Here is a 21,894-nt window from a genome sequence, read left to right as displayed (position 1 = left end):
GGGTGGTCCACACCTGCACCCTCCCCCGCTCCCCATGTCCAGCCCCCGGGGGTGCCTCCGCTCTGGTTTGGGGCTTCCTGCAGCTCTTCTGACTGTGGGTCCCCTGAGTCTGGGCAAACACAGAGGCCCCCAGGGCATTTCCCACCTCTGCTCAGGACCACCTGGGTCTGCTCTGCCAACCCGGTCACTTTCCCCACCTAGGTAATCAGAACACACTGGGCCTCAGAGGCTGCAGGGGTTCCACTATTGGTGCCCGAATAAAGGAAGGAAGACACATTAGCAAAGGCAGCTTAATTTGCTAAGTAAATAGCAGAGTTCCAGGCTTAGCTGTTTACATCCGCAGCCAGACTTGTGTCTCAGAGCTGAGGACCAGATCTGATTCCCTTGATGTCGAGGTAGCACTTTGCATAGTGCCAGCAGTGGGAGACATTCTGATTCCCCTTGTGGACCCCCCCGAAGCAGACGTGTTACCTGAGCAGCTACTCTGTGCTAAGCTCCTGCCTGAGGCTGAGGATGCAGCATCTGCCCCGATGGATGCTCTAGCCTAGTGAGAGTGGGGAGATGTGATGCATACAGAACCTCTAGCCCAGGAAGGCACAGCCAGCCCCACGGAGGGACGGACTTAAGCAGGTGATTCACTTCACCTCCTCCCTGCAAATAGAGCTTTAAAATTCCCATAGAAGTAAGATACGGAGCAACGAAAAATTTCACATTATCTACTTTACTGACACAATACAGTAATAGATCATTGCATATACTTGTTCTGGTGTCTAATCCTCATCTCGAATAAGATGAAATTAAACACCCTAACATACCTAAAGGCAGTGTTGCACTAAAATCGTTCCTTTTTTGTTCTTGTTGGAAACATTTCCGTAATCCGGTGGTGACTGTTCATCACATTTTCATGTTTTACTCGTATGTGCTAATAATGCCCGTAAGCACCTTAGTTCTACGATGGGTGAGATGGTTAATATCATTCAGTCAACTTTACACTTTAAAGCTTTAAAAACTTGAATATTTAAAAACATAAAAGTCTTTAAATAAAGAATGCTTAGAAATGCATACAGTTTCTAAAGGTACTTTTACTCACTGTATGAAGATCAAGGGTATGTGCTTAATGCCTAATGTAGAAGTTCTACACTTAATCTCCAAAAGATGAGAAAGAAACCCTCAGAAACCTGCTGTGAACAGTCATTCCTGACCTGCTACCTCTGGGAAGTGACATTTATGCATTAGCAGGGAATTTCATGGAATTACTGGATTCTTGTGCACAAACTCTTAGATTGCAGCCCTGAGGTTCCCACAGACACACAACACATAGTGATCATGTAAAGAACTATACCTGCTAAGCTTGAGGATACACCACACATACACACACACACACACACACACTCGTGCAGGCCAAGGGAGAAAAAGATCCTTACTACTGCTGTGATTAGCAATTGCCCCAAATACTTTTAAAAATAGGCATAAAAAAGCATTTTGTTATTGTTAATATGACCAGATAAAACTGGATAATATATTTGATAGGACAGGTTAAATGTACAATAGGTCGGTGAAATTTGAGTATTTTATAATCTGAAAGTCAAATAATTTTTAAGACCTGACAGAAGCAGTTAGTCTAAGATTGCTAGGAAAATGGCACACTTTGAAAATCCGCTATTTCCATCGGAATTGGAGCTGCTTTTCAACCCTCTGTCTTTCTTCAAGGCAAAAACGACAGATTCTGAATCAAAGCAACGTTTAAGTGCCAACCAAGACTTTTGCTACGATGCCGGCAGGTTGAGGAGGTGCTTGGGAAAAGTGATTTCCACCCCTATTTTGATTTCTTCCTTAGACCCGTTAAGAATGAAGAAGGGTGTAAATAAATACATAAAACTATTTTGTTTTAAAATATAAAGTTTTTCTTAAAAAAACTTTTTGTACTATAAATAGTATGATTTCTGAATTTATTTTCTATATTAATTTCACATTATTTTACTCATGATTTCAACTGAACACTATTCTTTGCTTCCCATATATTTTAAAAAATTTATTTTATTGAAGTATAGTTGATTTACAATGTTGTGCTAATTTCTACTGTACTGTCCCATATATATATATATATATATATATTTTTTTTTTTTTTTTTTAATGACTCCACTGGGGCCGTGAAAAGTAGGTGATAGAAATCCGTGTTTAAGCCATAAAAAAAGAAAAGGAGCTTGAAAGAACGACAAATGAAGCACGCTGTTTTGAATTTGGCTTTTTTCATAATTTTCCTTTTTACTTCCTCTACATTGATGAGTCAGGGACATACCCTCCCAGCAGAGAGAATGGGGTGCTTTTGTGGTCGATTCTGGGGCACAGGTAGTTTTTAAAAATCCTTGGGGGGGGGTAGTTTTGAACAGGGGTTTGGACTGCATTCATATTCGTGGTTCGTGATAAATTAGTTCTTCCAAATAATATGAACCCACATATGAGTCAATATCCAAATACCAATTCTAATTAGTATGGTAATTCATGAGCGGGTGTAATTCTTTTGTGTCAAGTGTTGCTTTCTTTAAAAAGATCAGGGTGTCCCACTTTGCCCTTCTCCCTCTTAACTGTCCTCTTCTCCATCACTGTGTCTCACTGGGGAACAGCCCTGTCCCATAGGCGCACCTTTCCCCTGCACTGTAATTGGAGCTCGTACTTCCCCCGTGATGTAGAGACCCTGGGTCCTTCTTAAAGATAAAAACAAAAGCATAAAACCAGAGGCCCCAAGAGGTCACATGATATAGTCAAGTTCTCATAACTAGCCCTGCACACAGCCCCGTGGAAGCCCCTCCCCTGAGTTGCATTTTCCCTGTGTGTGTGTGTGTGTGTGTGTGTGTTTGTAATCTTTGGCATAATGTAGACGTTCCTAAATCTGAAAAGATCTTGATGAGATCTATACTTAAACTTTTTCCATTGGCATTTGAATTTTTTAACCTACTCCAATTGACCTATATTATCTATGTTCAGGAAAATGAAAGTTATAAATGAATAATATAATGGAAAGAGGTCTGATGGTCACCCAGGGCAGACTTTTCCTTCACAGGAAAGAATTTCTAACCCATCTGAGGGTAACGATTGTCAGCCTTCTAAATGCACAGTGACCACACAGGAAAAAACATTTTTTTTCATTTTCATAAGCCATCTGCTCTGGTTTCTAGATTGTGGCCCCTAAAAGTCTGCCACCAGCTGGTCTCCCCCAGAAGACACTAGGCCAGAGGCATCTTTGGGGGGCTGCGCCCTTTGCTCTGCTCTCTCCCCCAAGCAAAGCATCCTGCCCCCAGAACTCATCCACAAGCTGCCCAAGGTGGGAACAGGCGTCGGGCTCCTGTTGGGGTCCGAGGCTGTGTCTGTGCCCATTTTTCCCGTCCCCTCACAGCCCTCATCACACACAGGGGTCCCTGGCATGTGAGTTACAAGCCTTGGCTACCCCCTGCTTTTAAATTCAACTATCCTGCTATGTCCAGTTCAACCTTGATCCTTTTGATGACGAAAAGTAAAAATAGACATTCATAGTCACCATAATCACAGAACAGCTGGCCACTCATCTCCGAACTTCCGTGCAATGTGCTAGAAGGACAAGAGGAAAGAAAAACAGAGAGCAGGAAGAGGAAACCAGGCTGGCAGAAGCGCATCTCATCTGGGCGACGTGCAGGTCCACCGAGCGACCACAGGGAGTGGCTGAGAGTGTGGACCGTGGCCGTGCGGCCACGCCCTGTGGTGCCACAGCCCATGCTCTCGGCTCTGGGACCTGGGGAAGCTACTGAGCCTTTGCCTGCCTCAGTTTCCTCTCCTGTAAAATGAATGGGTTGTGGAAACAAGAGCATGGTCATGCTGGGTAAATGAGTTAACCTGAGAACCCAGAACCTAAGGAAGCACGCACGGCGTGTCAGCTGCCTTTACTGAGGCCAGAGAGCGCGAGAGACCCTTTCGGGCAGCCTCACTGTGTGCATGGTCTGCAGAGGTGGCCAGACACCAAGGAGGACTCCCTCCTGGACCCCGTCTCCCACCCCAGTTCTGAGTGACCGGGCACAGCGGGCCCGGGGGCCAGCCTGCAGCAAACATCCCACACACGGCCACTTGCCCTAAATGTGAGCAGTTCCTCAGGCCCCTCCCTCCTCCTCCGGCTCCTCCGCCAGTGGCTCCTTTCAAAGTCCAGAGCACCCGTGGCGGCATTTAACACATCACCGTGAGTTTTCTCAAACTGCCGTGTATCGCATACCTCAGATGGGCCAGCATAAAGGTCCATCTTTGCCCGTCATTAGCTGATCCCGCTCCAGAACGTGAAGGAGTTTTAGCCACGTTCCCGACACATCAGCCGAAGGGTTCACTCCAGGTGACAGGAGGGGTTTGCTGTGCTGCTGTGGCTCATATACTTAAGTTAGGTGCTGAAAAACACGTGCACCTTAAAGGAGTTTGCTTTTTTAAATGGAAAAATGAAACTCGACTTGTAGAAGCTTCTTGATGAGCAGTTAGAAGGGTCTCTGCAGAGTGAGCAGAGTGGTCCTGGCTCCCTGGGGCCTGGGGTGCGGGAAACCTGCTTGGGGACAGTTCAGGAGGGCAGCCACGGGGCCAGCATTGGGTTTACAACACTTGGAGTGAATTGCTGTTTTCCAGACCGATTTTCTGCCCTGTGCTCTGTGGCAGTTTGGTGCAAATGACCTTTTCCAAATGTCGCAGAGCGTTGGTGTCACAGGAAGACCGTGCCTAGTACCCTGAGTGATTTCAGGGCGTGACCGATGGAGGCTCGTGGCCCAGTGCTGGGCAGCAAGGACGGTGCCCACAGCCGCGGTAACAGGTTCGTGTTTTCTTGTCCTCCAGAGCTGGGTGAGATTAAAAACGTCACCACCACGCAGCCCTCCCTGGAGCTGGACGGGCTGGAGAAATACACCAACTACAGCATCCAGGTGCTGGCCTTCACCCGGGCTGGGGACGGCGTGCGAAGCGAGCAGATCTTCACTCGGACCAAAGAGGATGGTGAGAAAGGGGGCGGCTTGTTGGGGGAGAGCTCAGGTCCCGTCTGAACCTCCAGGGGACACACAGGAGGCTCCCACCAGCTGGCAGCATTCCCGGGCAGGAGCTATTGCTGGAAAGGCCGGGTCAGAGAATTAATTCACCCACCTATTCTTGACTTTGCTCCATGCAAACTTTTTGCTGCCCTCCCAAAATATTCCAGCACGATTCAGACCAGCACTTCCTGTGTCACCTTTGTTTGATTTATCCATTGTTTCTCTCTTCCCCTATAATTTTTCTTTTTTCCGAGAGGGGGGGGAGGCACATATTATTTTAAACAAAAGTGCCTTTTATCCTAGGGCTGTATCCCAGGGCCACCCCTGTTTTGTATCCCATTAGAATAATTTCAGTGACTCTTTAGCTATTAGTGTAAGCTCTGATAATTTCCATCTCTCCACTTAAAAATTATGTAATGGTCTATAATGGTCTACGTCGTCATATGCTGTGCCAGCTTTAGAATAACATTAGAATAAGCCCTCGGTGTGAGAGCTACATGTTAATTTTTTTAAATTTCTTACAAAAATTTATGATTATTTAGTAAAATTTTAAATCGTAGCACATTTTTCAGATCACGATTTGGACTTGGTTGTGTGACTATTTCCCAATCCTACAAAAACTGTATGGCAAAATAGTTTTTTATATTATTTTAAGGGAAAGCCTGAGGGACCTCACTGCAGACTTTTTGAAGAATAATTTAACTTCTAATACATATTATGGCAATAGTGAGAAAAACAGTTTCTACCTTAATAAAAGAAAGAGCAATTGATATCAAATTGATTCCCTTGTGGAACCCTCCAAATCAGAGCTCAGAATTATACCCGAGCCAGAGTTGAGATGGGAACCACTACACCTAAATTCTGTGCTGCTTTGGCTCTGCAGTTTTGTTTTGTTTTTTTGTCTTCTTACAGGGCCTCTGTTCCCCAGGAAGCTGGGCAGGGTGTGGGTGGGAGAGCTGTTTTCCATTGCCCATGACTGCCCATGTATTGGCAGGTTTAATGCCCTTTACTACATAGACAGTCAACATGCTGTTGCTTCACCCACTATGTCCTGTGGGAGCAAAGCTAGGGACACACTCTCAGAGGCTTGGGCAGACCCTTCCTGCCCAGCTTTTCTGTCTCCTAAGGACACTCCCCTGACATTCACAACATCACTCTCTGCTCTCCCCTCATCAAACCCAGCCCTGCTCCACAAGCAGTCCTGTCCGTCTACCCTCACATATTATCTTTATTGTCTCTCTAGCCCTTCTTGCATTCTAGTTCCCGCACACAAATTTAACCTCATTACCCTCAGTTTTTCTAGAACACACAAGTGATTATTCCCAGTTATGTGCAGGTGTCAGCCAATGCCGCCCAGAGAAATTGCACTCTTTAGGGAAATCTGAGGTCAAAATGCAATGCCATTAGGAAGTCACACATTCATAGAGATATCTACAAAGCTATATCCTGGGTGAAGACAGCCATATTTAATTTTTTAAATGTAATAGACAGAGAGCTGTGTCTAGATGCTGGCTCTACCACCTGCTGCCGTGGGACTTTGACACCTTACCTCACTTCCTCTGAACTGGACTTTTTTCATGTACAAAATGACAATCAGACTGCACAGAATTAAGACATAAAAAGTGAAGTGATGTGTGCAAACATCACCTAGCTTGACATATCGTGGGATGGTTCCTGACACTAGACATTTGATTATTTGATCTCCACTCCTTCAGAATGAGGGTGGAACCTTCTTTTGCATTGCTAAGCAATAACACAGATGTCACTGGAATTATTATTTAAAGAGCAAATTGATCAGCAACATGAATTTTGACACCTGTATTTTTCAGAAAAACATACAGAAATCCAATAAAAGCGGAAAGCTCTTTACAGCTCCATACTGACTGGTAATTTGGGATCAATTTTTAATTACTCCTCCAGTTTTAGAAATCATAGAGCTCTGTCTCAAAACTTGACCCTGAGACCCAAAGTGTAATTTGTCAATCAATTATTCTCTGCTTTCATACCTAGTGCTAATAGTAAGGGGAGATGTGATTAATTGTGGAAGGCCCTGCCTTGGGCATACCAGTTGCCCCAGGGAGGAGATCAAGAATTCCACTTGTGCTAACGTGGACGAAGACTGATGCAGAGCTGAGTGTCAGTATTTACTTGGGATAAATCATCAGCATTTTCAAAAAGAAGCAGAGCAGAGATTAGGTAGAAAGAGAGAAAAACTAGTATAATAATGAGCTTATTTCCCAGATTCACATGAAAAATTCACTAATCTAGAAATGGTGAAGAATTGTGCCAGCCATCCTTATAGACTCAATGTCTAATATAAATAGACATTTGAGCAGTTTACAGAACTGATTACAATTTTGTGTCTGCTTGAAAGGAATGCGTAATCAAAGTCAGAGTATAAATCCTGTTGATGCTTCTATGAAGTCTTATGATTCGAAGTTTGGATAACACTGCCGACTTCAATTAAATGATGTAAAAATATAAAATAATAATTGTCAACATATATTGTTTTTCCTCAGAAAAGCACTGTTCTAGGCACAGGTTGAAGTTTCATTGTTTATTGATGTTCTTGCAAGTAAAGAAATATTAACACATTCACAGCAAACATTCAATTAGGACTTCTCTGCCCAAAACAGTTCTTAAACTAACGTCCTCACCCCTCAGTGTCACGGGGCCTGGAATTTTAAATTATGTTGTTAGGTCACTGATCATCTTAAAAAGGAAAAATTTATCACTTGCTAGTGAAAGAGATAAAAACAGAATCAATAATAAATAAATAAAAATAGATTAAATAAATGAAATTGAAAAATAACACAGACAAAACGTTTACTTTTACAGGGGATAATTCACAACTGAAATATTTGTTTAGAAAACAAGTCTTCTGTTCCAGAAGTAGTTTCTCAGTTTCTATAAAGATTCTTGGACGTATTCTCCAAGAATATGGAGATCTTGATATAGATCTCTGATATAGATCCTTGGACATATTATCGGGTCCATAGTCTCCGTTCCATCAGTATAGTTGTGGGTCCACGGAGATATTCTCAGGGTCTGTAAGAAAAACGGACGTCTCAGCTTCTTTCCCCAGGACTGCTCAGTCATTGAGAACTTGCACATTTTTTATTGCTGCAAGACCACAAAAGATTATTTGCCAATCAAGCTTTTTGTTTTTGAACACAAGACAACTAATTCTGAATTCTAAAACGTTTGTGAAATCCTGATACCATTTTATTTGCTGAGAATATAATCTGAACCAAGCCATGGGGAAAGAGAACACACACAAACGCAATCTATTATTTTTCCAATTGTTATTTTCATTCTGCTGGCAGAAGGTAGTTTCAGCCCTGATCCTTTTCTACAAAAGAAAACATTGCATATATATAAATAGCAACGGTTGTGTTTAAGTGCAAATATTTACTGAATACATCACAAATGCACATAGCTCTGTGGGAAGAAGGCCAGCAGGAGCTGTAGTATGTGATCTTTGGTCCCTCTCTGCCACGGTTAACGATCTGTTTAGCAGGACATCTGAAAGTGGAGCTAAGAGCGAGAGAAAAATAAACAGACATCAGGATATTTGATTCCTCTGGCCACCCGTATCTTGAGCCATACATCCTCTTAAAGGCATGGATGGTGTGTCCTCAGATGATAGTGTAACCGCACCCTGGTTCACCTTAAAGGTGATGGACTCTGTGTGTGTGTGTGTGTGTGCGCGCGCGTGTGTGTATTTGCCTAACCGCCAGCAGTGCTGCCCTTCAGGGGACACTGAAGGCTTTGTGTGCCATGGGAAGGCCTGTCAATTAATCGGTATCAATACTGCTTAGGATTCCAGAGTCCTGCAGCATTTGGCAGGGTTGTGATGTGCTCTGTGCAGTAGCGGATACACCGGCAACACGACAGACCAGGATGTCCTGGGAGGCCTTCCACCACGTGGATGCCAAAGCTTCCTCCGCTGCAGTGATTCTCACACAGGTTCCTAGGAAGTCCAAGGGCTCCTAGGGGGGCCTCAGAGGTGCCCAGTGGTCATGGGGAGGGCCCCTGAGGGGCTCCCTCCCAGCTCTGCTTCAGGAAGAGCCACTCCACTTCCACTGTGTTATGCATGGGTCTCCCACATGACACTTAAAAGGATTTGTCCACTTTAAAGAGTGTTTGGAAACCACTGCTCTAATGGGCGCAAAGGCCAGACATACTGGAGCCTGATGGAAACCAGAAGAGAAAAGGGGCCTCATGCATTGCTTGGCCGTGACGACAACTGCTATTGTGGAGGTGTCCCTGCAGCATCACGTCGTCTGCTCTCGGCTCAGAAAAGCCGCTGCGGAGCCCGGGGCTCAGGGGGACCCGGCTGTCACGGCGGGTCACACATACACACACACTGATGTGTGCACCACACCGCACACAGCGCAGACATCACATATACACCACAAGCCACACGTGCACACGCACACACTGTACACACACTCACACATACCACGGACACACCATGCACGCTACACATGCAGACATGCTCTACACACACGTCACACACACATCACACAAATCACAAAACACACACCACATACACTGCACACACCACACAAGCCACAAACCGCACACACACACACGTACCCCTGCCTGTGGCTGATCTCTAAGACCAGAAAAATGATGATGACAAAAACGAAGCTGACCAAAGTGTCTGTGAGGTACTTAGACTTTTGTCTTACTTCAGATTGAGGCAATATTTTTACAGAACCATAAGGCTGATGTTTCACATTAAGATACACTCTTAGGTGGCTTGACTGTGTGGACCCATTCTCTATGCTGTGTAGCAAATCATCACAAACTTAGCACCTTAAAACAATACAAATTCATTATCTGGCCATTTCCTGGGGTCAGGAGTCCAGGGATGGGTTAGCCAGGTCTCACAGGCTGAAATCACAGTGTTGGCTGGGCCTGGGCTCTCATCTGAGGTCGGATCCTCACCCGAGCTCACTGGTGGTCAGCAGGATCCAGGTCCCTTAGGGCTGAGACCATCTCCTCAGCCCCCAGAGGCCACTCCCCAATCCCTGTCACATGGCCCCAGCAGGGTCACATGGTCGTGTGGTCATAGCAGGACAGTTGACCTCTTCATCACCAACAGGAGCCTGTCTCTGCTTCTCCAAATCCCTCTCTGACTTCTAGACCCTCTTTTAAGAGGCTCATCTGATTAGGTCGGCCCCACCCAAGTTACTCTTCTTTCGAGTAACTTAAAGTCAGCTGATTGGGTCCTTAATTATATCTGCAAAATCCCTTCACCTTTGCACAAAATGTAACCTGGTTTTGAGAGTGATCCATCCATCATAGTGACAGGTACCACCCACATTCAAGGGGAAGTAATTACACAGGTGTGGCTATCAGAGGGCGAGAATCTTGGGCACCATCTTAGAATCCTGCCTGCCACACTGAGCTCATTTAGAAAATCTGCTTGGAGGACCTAGTATGCCCCAGATACCGGCCCGGGCACTGGAGACACGGCAGAGAACAGGACAGCTGGGGCTCGCAGGCTGGTGGGGGAGACAGATATTTACCCATCACTCCTGAGTGGGTTATGACAAGTGCCATGAAGAAGCATCTTCAGTGACAACCCGTCCTGACCTCACCTAGGCTAGTGACAGAGAAGGTTTTCTCAAGAAAGCAAGCACTAGCAGAAGCTGAGATGAGTTCGAGTTGCCAAGGACGAGGTGGAGGGCGGGGAACACTTCCAGGCAGGAGGAACCCAAGGCTCTCCGTCATCATGTGTCAATGACCTGATGTGGGAGACGCACGCCACATCCAGGGACCTAAAAAGGGGTCCAGTGCTGTGCAGTGACACAGAGCCAGGAAGAGAATCCGGCCACTGACCTGACACGTCCACGTGGAGGTCTAAAGTACACACCAACCTTACACATCCACCGAGAGGCAACGAGAAGGGAAGAGAATTCTTGGTTCTGGCTCTTGCAACCAAGGAGATGGCCGTGCTGTTTCCTGCAATAGGGGACGGGAGGAGGGAGGCTTGGGAGAGAAGGTGGTGAGCCCTGCTTTGAACAGGATAGGTGTAAGGTGCATGAGTCAGAGTGGAGATGCCGGGGCCATCGGACACCAGAGCTCTGAGAGCATCTGCGTGCACAGGGGAGGTCTGAGCACGTGGGAGAACGCAGAAGAGATGGTCCTCAGCCACTGCATTCTTAACTTCAACCCATCAAATCTGGAGCCATAAGTTCACTCAACGATGGCCAGAAATTCATGAAGGCTACCTAAGCTTGCCTATATCTTCATAAGAAAAAAGCAGATTACCAAAATGTAACCTGATGACTAGGAGTGCGTCTTAACAAACTATATGTCCCAGACACACCCTCCTAAGCCATCTCTGTCTCCTGCCACTCCCAACATTTGGTGTTTATGATTCAACACTGAGTTACAAAGTAAAGGCCAGAATCCTTTAGCAATATGTATGATAAAGAAATGGCGATGGTTATTACAAATGATAGCTAGAGTTTATTCAGTGCGTATTATATACAGGACTCGTATTAATTCTTCACGTGAATTCTCTCTCATAATCTTAACAGTAGAATAATAACTTGGTATAATTATTCTGGCTTCATAGATGTCTGTATGAACTGTGAATCTTTGACACAAAAATTCATGCTCATAAAAACTGCTTCTGAGCCTCTCCTGAGCCAAATAGAGGTGTCATTACAAAGTGTTTTGGTCACAGAAGGGTGGTCTCTGATGACTGAGGTAATTCGCCCTCATTCCTAACTCAGGAGGCAAGATGTACCCCCCAAGCCCGTTCAAAGCCAAACACTGTAGCAGAAACAAGGATGACCCAGAAGCTAAATTCTCTACTAGTCAGAGGCAGGAAATCATCAGGGACTGAAAAGCATAGAGAAGGCTCCCAGGAAAACAGGGACTTGAACTGATTGTGTTAGTTCTGTCACAGAAACAATTATTCATGACACTGGTTAAGGAACAGCAAGGCAGACTTCATTCAGGGGAACAATTTGATAGGTGAAGGCATGACCACAATGGGGCTTTTGCAGTAGGGGAGAGAGATTAGATTCAGCTTTGAATACAACAAGGAAGAGTGGGAATTTATAGCCAAGGAGTGAAGGGGAGGGAGTGGGGTCATTGGGTGAAAAAAATTACCAAGAGGAAACATCAGGGATGAGGGGTGTTCTGGCTAAATTGACTTCACAGGAGTTCTGCAGAAGGCCGGCGAGGATGATCAGAGATTACCTGGTGGTGACAGAGAGTGAGGACTTTGATCAGGTATCAAAGGTGATAAGATATGGTGGGGATTCTGGCTAAACTGACTGAGCAGGATACTTGCTAAAGTGGGCTCTTAGGGGACATGCCCAAGGACATGGCCCAGTGGAACTCCTAGGTCGCTGGTCAGAGAGATACTGTGTCAGCCCCCAGCGTGGCTGTAACAAAGCCCCGCAGCCTGGGGGACCAGCAACAGGAATGTGCTGCCTCACGTTTCTGGAGGCGAGAAGTCCAAGGTCAAGGGGTAGGCAGGGTCGGTTCTTTCCAAGGGCTGTGAGCGAGAATCAGTCCCTGGCTTGTACATGGGCATCTTCTCCCTGTGTCTTCACATTGTCTTCCCTCCATGTGTGTCTCTGTGTCCACATCTCCCTTTTTTTTTACAAGGATACCAGCCATGCTGGTCAGGGCTCACCCAAATGACCCCATTTTAACTTGATTTTCTCTGTAAAGATTCCATCTCCAGATAAGATCACATTCTGGCATGGTAGGGTTAGGGCTTCAACAAGTGGGTGTTGACTGAAAAAAAAATGCACAACGTGAGAGTTGTGGGTTAAGTTTTATTTGGGGCAAAATATGGACTATAGCCCGGGAGACAGAATTTCAGATAGCTCTGAGAAACTGCTCCAAAGAGGTAGGGGGGAAGGTCGGTGTTACATACGATTTCAGTGAAGGGGGCACGTGCAGTCAAGCACAGCTTTGGCAGAAGCTTCCTGCTTGTCATGAGGAACAGGTGTCACCATTAATGATTGTAGTGCTTTTCTAGATACGAGGAGATGCAAGAATCGGGCTGATAAAATCTTCTCCTAAAAATATCTATCTATCTGAAGGCCTGTTCTACCAGTTTTTCCCAGAGCACAGAGTGCCTCATTCCTGATCTCCACCCTGAACTCCTTTCAGTGGGTGTTGAAGGTCAGCAGCTGCAGCACTCCATGATTTAATCCTTGCAGAGGCAGATGGCAAGTGCCAATGTGTAGTTGGCATGGGTTTTGAGGGACACAGTTCAGCCCGCATCCCTGACTCCCGAAGAGGTGGGAAGAGAAAGTGGCAGGGCGCAGCGGGGTCCTGTGGGGTGGTGGGTCTGGAGTGGCGGGGAGGGAAGCTCCATCATTCTGTCACTAAACTTTCTGCTTTTCCAGTTCCAGGTCCCCCCGCGGGAGTCAAGGCGGCTGCGGCCTCGGCCTCCATGGTCTTTGTGTCCTGGCTCCCCCCTCTCAAGCTGAACGGCATCATCCGAAAGTACACGGTGTTCTGCTCCCACCCCTACCCCACAGTAAGTTGGTAAACCACCCAGTGCCTTTCAAGCATCTTCCGGAAACGAGCCACGGGCGCTCACTTGCAACCTTCTCCTTCCTTTGTTTCCCACCTCCTTGGGTTTCCCCAGTGGTTTTATTCTTCTCCCTTCTGTGTGCACATACAAAGCAAGGTCCTCATTACCACCTCATTGGAAAATACACCTCTGAATCCTTCTAAGGGGCACAGTTGTCTGGAATGATTGTTTATTGGGTGAGTTCCCACAAAAACTGCCAGCCGGCTTATCAAAATCAAAACCCAGAGGCCTTAGTTGATCGTCAGTGGACCCCACCTATTGATTTTGCTGTTGGGCTCATCCTTCAATGCACTTCGTGCTTCACCTGCCTCCCTCGCACACCCCGACCCCGTCCTCCTTCCCTGCCCATCGCCCACTGAGACCCAGCAGCCGGAAAACCCTTGTTGTGCTAGAAATGAAGGACTTTGACAAGACTCTATGACCCTCACAAGTACAACAGCCAGCTTAATTCATTGTGAAGGAATTAAAAGTTAGGGTACTTAATATTTCAAAATATGGGATTTACTGTCATTAGTATAACACCACTGAATGATACTTACAGAATTAAAGTGTTTCTTAAACAGAAGAATGTGTGTATCCAAAGGGGAAATTTAAAAGAAAACCAGAAATGGTTCATGAAATTTATGATGTCTTCATAGAAAAGTTTATGACATTTTCTGAGGTAGGCGCTATGTCCAGTCCATCTTTCCGTCTCCCAGCTCCCGGCACAGAACATGACATGCATAGCCATTCACTGTTTGTGGAGTGAATACACAAATTAATTTTGGTTTTATTGTGGTAAAATATCAAAACATAAAACTAACATTTTTAAGTGTTCGATTCAGTGGCATTAAGTCCATTCACATTGTTATGAGACCATCACCACCATCCATCTCCAGAACTCTTTTCATCTTGGAAAACCGAAACTCTGTCTCCATGAAACACTACCTCCCGTTCTCCCTCCCCCACCCCCTGGCAACCACCCTTCTCCTTTCTGTCTCAGTGAATTTGACTATTCTAGGAATCTCATAGGTATCACCGGAATAAGACAGTGTTATCTTTCTGTGCCTGGCTTATTTCACTGAGCATAATATGTTCAGGGTGCATCTGTGTTGTAGCATGTGTCTGAATTTCCTTCCTTTTTAAGGTTGAATAACATTCCTGAACTAATTTAGTAATTACTTTTTAATTAAAATGACATGCTTTCCCAAGTCTAGAGTCTGTAGGGGACCCAGAGGCCCAGTGGCACCAAAGACACTGAGGATGATTAACGGTGGGGAGACAGGGGGAGAGCAGGAGTGTGGCATACAGATGGGCCTCCATCTCTTAAAAATATCAAGTTGTATGTCCTGCTGTTGATATGTCGACAGCAGCACCTCTGGAGTTGAGGTAAAGACTTAGAGGTAATATGCTTAGATATGGGTTTCAGAACTTGTGTGAGTTCCTTACCTGGTTTCACACATGCTGTTAGCTCTCACCTGCTGAAGCCTACCATCAGATCCCACCGTCAAAGTCCAGAGATGCAGAGCAGTGTAGGGGACGCGGTGGGTGGCCCTCCACTCAGAAGCCACTCACTGAGGACCCCGTGCAGGTTCTGATCCTCTGAGCGTCAGCCCTGACATACCACCACATTCACCAAAGAGAGACAAAATTATTGCCGGAAGTGTGCCCATATTTCACTAGAATGTGAAGGGCTTCTTTATGTTTACTCATTCCTTCATTTCTTGATTTGCTGTAGGACTCCCAATTGCTCTTTTGACTCCAGCAAGCTAGACAGAGCCAGCAGGGAACAGGGGACACAGGCAGCTTACCCTCATTCTGTCTTCCCAGTCGGCTCTTCATCGCTAAACTAAAAGCCCCAGCCTGGCTTATTTGGAATTAGTCCCGAGTGGCTGAGGCTTAGACGAGCAAGCCCGCGTTTGTGGATCATGGGCGCCACATTACTCTCCATCCTCCCAGCCTACGAATTAAGTCCTATAGAAAAGGAGGAGTTACTATCCCGAACACAGCATCCATCGAACACTCTGTAGGATGGACTATAAATGATTTCCCAAGGGATTTCCAGTCTCTCCCTGCACAGAATAATGGGATTCAACTATCCAGGACCTTCTCCACAAGAGCCTTGCAAAAAATACCTTAGTGAGATCAAGCTAACCAGAAAAGGTGGGAAATAACTGAATTTCTCACCTCCTTGATGTCTTACAACCACTAGCAGGTGTTTCTGTGTGGTCTTTAACCATATTAAAAAAACACTGTAAATCTAGAAATACGATTATCACAAGGTGCCTGTGGTCTCCCGGGAAGCACCACTTATTAAGCTTTGCAGAGAGGACCCAGAACTCCAGAGCTGTCCTCAATAACATGAAGTGAACCAGAATCAGTTTTCTTCCATCTCTAGAACCACATTGCTATTCATCTCTTTCAAATATCATTTAAGACCACGAGGCCTATTTTTAATAGACTTTATTTTTTAGAGCAGTTTTAGGTTGACAGCAAAATTGAGTGTGAGGTACAGAGACTTCTCATGTGATACCTATTTTTAAAATAAAATAATACCATTACAAGTAAAGATGAGAGAGACCTAATACACGTGTCTTCAGAGGTGAAGACCTAAAAAATTCCATCTACTATTCTGTTTTTTTTCCGTGGAATGAGTAAGGAACTATAAATTACTGGAAAGGGGGAATTTTTCCCATCTTTAGTTTCTGCGATTTAATTTTAAGTCAGAAAACTATGCTATCAAATTTTCTGAGACTTTTACTTTTCTGCCAATGTATCGAAAGAAACACCAGAGGGCAGTCCTAGCTCTGTGTATTATTCCTGCTTGTGTATCTGAATTTTTTTTCGTTTGAAATGACTTCATAGTCGAATGTAGAACATGGGAAGATAAATTAGGACACAGCATACTCTGTGTAATTTAATCTTCTTTATAAGAGTCCCTCGGCTAACCTTGCTGATGTAAATTTTCTCTCAAGATCCTCAATTCATGCCCGTTCCTTGTGAAAGGGCCTTGTTAAAAGACACAGGCTCTTTTCTCTAATATGTGCAATGCATTGTCTGATTATAGGCATTTGTTTCACGGTGTTCTCTCAGGTCAGCTTAGTAAAAGGCGTCAGAATATGAAACTTTGTATGTTGCCAGACAAGAAACTGGAAATTTGTCTCAAGGCTGATTGTCTAAAAGTGGTGCTTGGTAAACATTAATCTCACTGTGAGGGACCAGCTAATGCAAAGAGACGCCAACCTTCCCAATCAGAGCAAAACCTCAAATCCGTTTGATTAAGGAATTCATCATATAATTTTTGGACCATGGCTATTACTTTTAGTATATAATGGTTTGGATGATCGATTCATACACTATGAGAAGCAATGGAAATCCAAAGTAATGAGCTAGCCTTGTAAGGTCCCAGGTAGAAAGTAGTTAACCTGGATTTCCTCTCTAACGACCCTCCCTACTTAAAAGCAGACTGTGAAAAATGTTATATATTACATAAGCACTAGGAAGTAGAAATTGTCTGTTTTGCAAGGCTAAGCTGATGGACATAGAAATGTGAAATTAGACAGCACAGACTTCTCATTAATGAAGAATAAAAATCAGAAGGTCTAAAAAATTGTATCAGTGAGCTATGATCCACCTCAATTATTCCAGTTTCAGAAGATAATGTTAGCCAGTTCCTGCACAAAGTAGAGTTCAGTAGATGCTGCTGAATGAGCAAATGAGACTCATAGCAACTAACTCTCCACAGTGGAGCCCACAACTCAGAATTAAGCAAGTCTTCTAGGAAGCAAAGAAAGTAACCTCTACCAGGTCCAGACAACATTCAAGCCAAGGTAGCAGGTGTGTGTTTGCCTCCCAACTCTCCCTAGACTGCATTTCCTAAAGCTATAGTGGGGCTGAGGACAAGACAGAGTGGCTTTAGAGAACCACAAGTATTCAGGAATCTCAAGTCAAAAAAATGGTGCAATAACAGAATCAGGGAAGTAGTATCTAATGTGACCACCTGAATTTATAATGATTCTCATCATAATATCGATTGTTCCTCTCTCAGAAGTCACCATGGACCTCCTGGTTGTAAAATTCCATTGCCTCTTAGGAAGAAGTAATGCTCTTCCTAGTTTAAGTTGTAGCATCACAAGCTATTATATAGTTATTTGTTTTTAAATTTGTTTTTCTTACCATCCATTATCCTTTTATTCTTTCTCTTTTGTTCTCCCTCTCCCTCAACACCCCACCCTTAAAGGTAGGCATTTTGCAATACTCTACCTTCTTTTCATATTCTTTACTATCTCCCTGAATAATTGAATCTATTCTCGTAATTTAACTATCATCTGAAGTTAAGGGGTTCAAAATGTTTATCTCTAACCCTGACAATCTTAGAGAACCAATCAGTCCTATATTGTCAGCTTCCTACCATCCATGTCTTCTTGGAGACCCCACCACATCCAACATGTCCAGAACCAAATTCATTCTTGCCCCTCTTCTCTTCCTGTTTCTCAACTAAGCTAGTCATTACCTTTGACTAAGCTAATGATTACCTTTGACAAAGCTAAGCCTTAGATTACCTTTGACTCCTGTTCTCCCTTTCCACTCATTATCTGATTGGTTTCCAAATCATTTCTTCATTTACACAGCAAATCTCTGTAGGGGGCTACCCTGTGCCAAGGGCTGAGCCAGAGTCTGAGGTGTATCAGTCAGGAGAAGCTGAGTTATGCTATGTAACAAACATGCCTAAAAATCTCAGTGATTTCCACCAATAACAGCTTTATTTTTCTTTCACATTCATGTTCATTGTGAGTTGGTGGTAGCTCTGATCCATGTTATCTTCACTCCAGGAAGGACCCATGTGGGTTTTATGGCAGAGGGAAAGAAATCTCTGGAGGGTCTGACATAGGCATTGAATGCTCCAGCACAAATCAGTGGCCAGAATCCATCACATAGCCTCACTCAACCACAAGGGAACCAGGAATACAATCCAAACAAACACATACCCAGAAGACAGGCAAACCAGAATGTTTGGAGAACAACTCTAATATAATCATGGGACTGCAATGACAAAGGATAGAGTGTCTTTCTTTGAGAAGTTCCTAGTTCTAGGGAGGGTAGAAAATACTAGAGATGGTCACTGCTCTGTGTGGTGTGGCAAACGACACAACAGTGGCATGGACAGCACTGGATGACACAGGAGTCAGGTAGGAGGGTGTTACTCAAATAATCAGGTCAGAGACTGTTACTTAGGACATATTTACAGCCCTGGCTTGCAGGAGGGAAAGAATTGTACCTGATGAGAGGGTTTTTTGACCAAGGGAAATAGCACCTGCAAAGTGACATTGTGTCATGAAGAGTCTCTCTCCACATCTTTCTAATCCTCTCCCTTCCTTTCACTCCCACCACCACTGCCTTGGTTCAAGTCCTTGCTTGGGAAACCAAACTAGGGCAGAAGCCTTTGCACTACTCATATCCATTCCCTTCCACTGTCCGCATCACTGTCATAATTATTCTTCCAAATTCTTTGTCCGATCATGTCATGCCCTTGTGCAAATTTCTTGGATAACTTCTCCCTTTTTACCTAAAAAAAGTTCAGAATTCTCAAGATGACCTGTGCAGATTTCCATAACCCAGCTCCAATGGCTGTTCAGTCTCCTATTCTACTAACCTTCCTCCATCCAAAATCTAAGCCACACTGTGTCTCCTGTGTGTGTGCGTGCATGTGTGTGTGTGTGTACTGTGTGTGTGTATTAGGTCCTCCTCCTCCCTGTCTTTTCCCTCTCATCCTCCCATGTAATAATGTTTATTCTTAAGGCTCAACGTAAATGCCACATTATTTATTCTAACATTTTTGAGCACTTGCCATATTCTAGCTGCTATGTGTTAAATGCTTTATGCTTATAGTTTCCAGACTTGTTTTTTCATGACTCACAATCGGAAATATATTTTATGACCACACTCCAGTACACACACACAGCAAAAGCCTTGTAAACAAAACTTCACTTACTACACGTGATGCATTCTGATATTTTCTGTTATATTGGATTTTTTTCTCTTCTTTTATATTTTAAATGATTGCCAGGCCCACTAAATTGCTTCTATGGACCACATTTTTAAAAATACTGCTTTCATCAGTTAATTCTGATGATTACCTTATGCAAGAGGGGTTGTTTTTATTCTCTTCTCTGCACCGGTACTGTGGAGACTGTGCAGCCTGCCCAGGACCACGCAGCTTAGCAAGGTAAAGACAGGGTCTGTAGCCCACAGGGGTCCGAGTTCAGGAACCAGGCTCTTCACCCTAACAGCCTACTGCCTTCCCCGGGGAAGCTGGCCCTAACTCGCCTCAGCATCCCCAGCACTGATTTTTAACCTCTTTTTGACGTAACCATAATCTCTTGCATCACTGTTGGAGGGGGGCATAGCTGAGCCCCCGCAGTGGCACATCAGTTTCTTAAGTATAGGAACCACAGTTAGTTACTGTTATACCTTTGGAAACCCTGGTATTACGCTGACATAGTAGATGTTCAGCAAATGCTGTGTTGAATTAAATTTTATGGATGACGGCTATGAGTCAACCAATAGAGGTTAAACTGTATAATGAAATTTCTGCTTAATAAGGCAGGAAAAGTGTGTTATATACTTTGGGATGCTTTCCATCCCCTAAGGATTTAGATAAAATGCCTGTGCTTTTGAATCACTGACATGGAAATCATTCTGCCACAGTTCCAGCTAAATGGACTTATTGCTGGACCTCTTTATTCTGTAATGGCAAAGCTGTAAATTATGGAGTTGCCAAAAGTCATCCAAAGAATACACAGTCATGTTTCACATACACATACGCAGTTAATCACATGTCAGCAGATCTTTTTGGGGCACCTCTGTGTGACAGGCATGCATTAGGCTCTCTGTGCTCTTGAGATTAACTGAGCTCTACTCTAGCACTCAGCATCTTATCATATGACTGGGAGAAAACTAGAAAAGTTTCCTTGAGACAGACCTACAGCTAAGCATATGAAAGCCATCTCTGGTTTTATAAAATTTCTGGGGAAGTATCAATATATTCTTGAGCTTCCTTAGAAATATCTCAGTATTTCATGGCCAGTTCTGATGAAATATGTTCTAAATCTGCTTTAAATTTTTTGTGCTGCAATTTACATATATTTATTAGACTCCAACTTTTTGGGGGAGTGAGGGGAAGTACATGCTATCTTTTATAATCTAGTTCTTTAAAAAGATGAAGAACAATAATCTAGTTCTTTATCCTCAATGAAACAGCCAATAACTGCTCAATATTTCTGTTAAGTCCATATTTTAATTTTTTTTAAATCATCATCTGTAGTGCTTCAGTTTCATTGGGCATCAAGTGAAGCTGTCCAGTTGCTATGATAGGTCAAAATGCAGGTGACCCCTATGCTAAGTTTGGGAGAAAGCTTGGCCTTTAAAATCCTGAGCCCGATTTTGGACTTTATTGAACAAAGGGAAGCAGAAGCATTTACTCAAATGGAATTTCTGTACAGAAACAAGCCCTAAAAATCACTTTTCAAGCCCAGTCTCACAAGATCGCCTGCCCAATTTTGCAGATAAATTGCCAATACACATTCTGGCTTTGAACTGCCATTCATTCAGACTAGACAGCCGTGTAAACTTCTCCACTGTTTCTTACTGCTTCCAAAATAGCCACAGATGAAAATGCCCTTTTGATCAACTAGCTTTTGGAGCTTTTGAGAGATTCCAGCTTTGAAAACATATCATCTTTTTGACTTGGTCTGATACAGACATGGGGTACTATTTAAGGAAATAAATGGCTTCAGATCTTTTTCAATTAAGAATTAAGAATGGCTATTTTTTTTCCAAAACTATATATTATACCTATATTACATTTATTACCTAGAACAGCCTTTCTCACAATTTCTTTCTTATATTGTGAGAAGTTATGTAATGCTAAACCAGTTGTTTTGTGCAAAATTTGTTGAATAGCTGATAGCAATCAAGTTAAATTAATAAAGCATTTTTACAGAGAGATCATTTGTATGGCAGATGGTATGACAACGGGGAAAGGATAAAACAAAACTAGTAAATGGAGGTGGTTTTGTTTGAAAGAGAGTGGGAAATATAAGGATCCTGTAATGTCAGTCTGTCTATTGGGACAATGCCCTGATTCTAAACAATAGTATGGAGAAACGTTTCTTTCATGCCTTTTCTGCATATCAACTTTAATTCACTTGCAAAACATTATAACAATAATTTTTATATTTGGGAGACCCAAAATTTAAATATTTTATGTTTGGAAGTCTTTTTTAAAAGTAGCCCATAGCCATTTAT

The 21,894-nt window shown here is 43.8% G+C and overlaps 1 protein-coding gene across 1 annotated transcript in view; it reads left to right on the top strand.

Moving 5' to 3' along the window:
• Window positions 1-21,894, top strand: part of DSCAM (DS cell adhesion molecule) — a 605,868-nt gene that overhangs the window by 506,396 nt on the left and 77,578 nt on the right. Inside the window, exons 19-20 of the mRNA XM_036849729.1 lie at window positions 4,837-4,992; window positions 13,418-13,551. Of these exons, the coding sequence (XP_036705624.1) occupies window positions 4,837-4,992; window positions 13,418-13,551 (290 nt within the window). The remainder of the gene's footprint in view (window positions 1-4,836; window positions 4,993-13,417; window positions 13,552-21,894) is intronic.

The sequence above is a fragment of the Balaenoptera musculus genome, chromosome 4 (genome assembly GCF_009873245.2).
Source record: "Balaenoptera musculus isolate JJ_BM4_2016_0621 chromosome 4, mBalMus1.pri.v3, whole genome shotgun sequence".
Classification (NCBI taxonomy): domain Eukaryota; kingdom Metazoa; phylum Chordata; class Mammalia; order Artiodactyla; family Balaenopteridae; genus Balaenoptera; species Balaenoptera musculus.
Note: the sequence above shows the minus strand (reverse complement) of the source record. Positions and strands in the feature narration are given on the sequence as shown.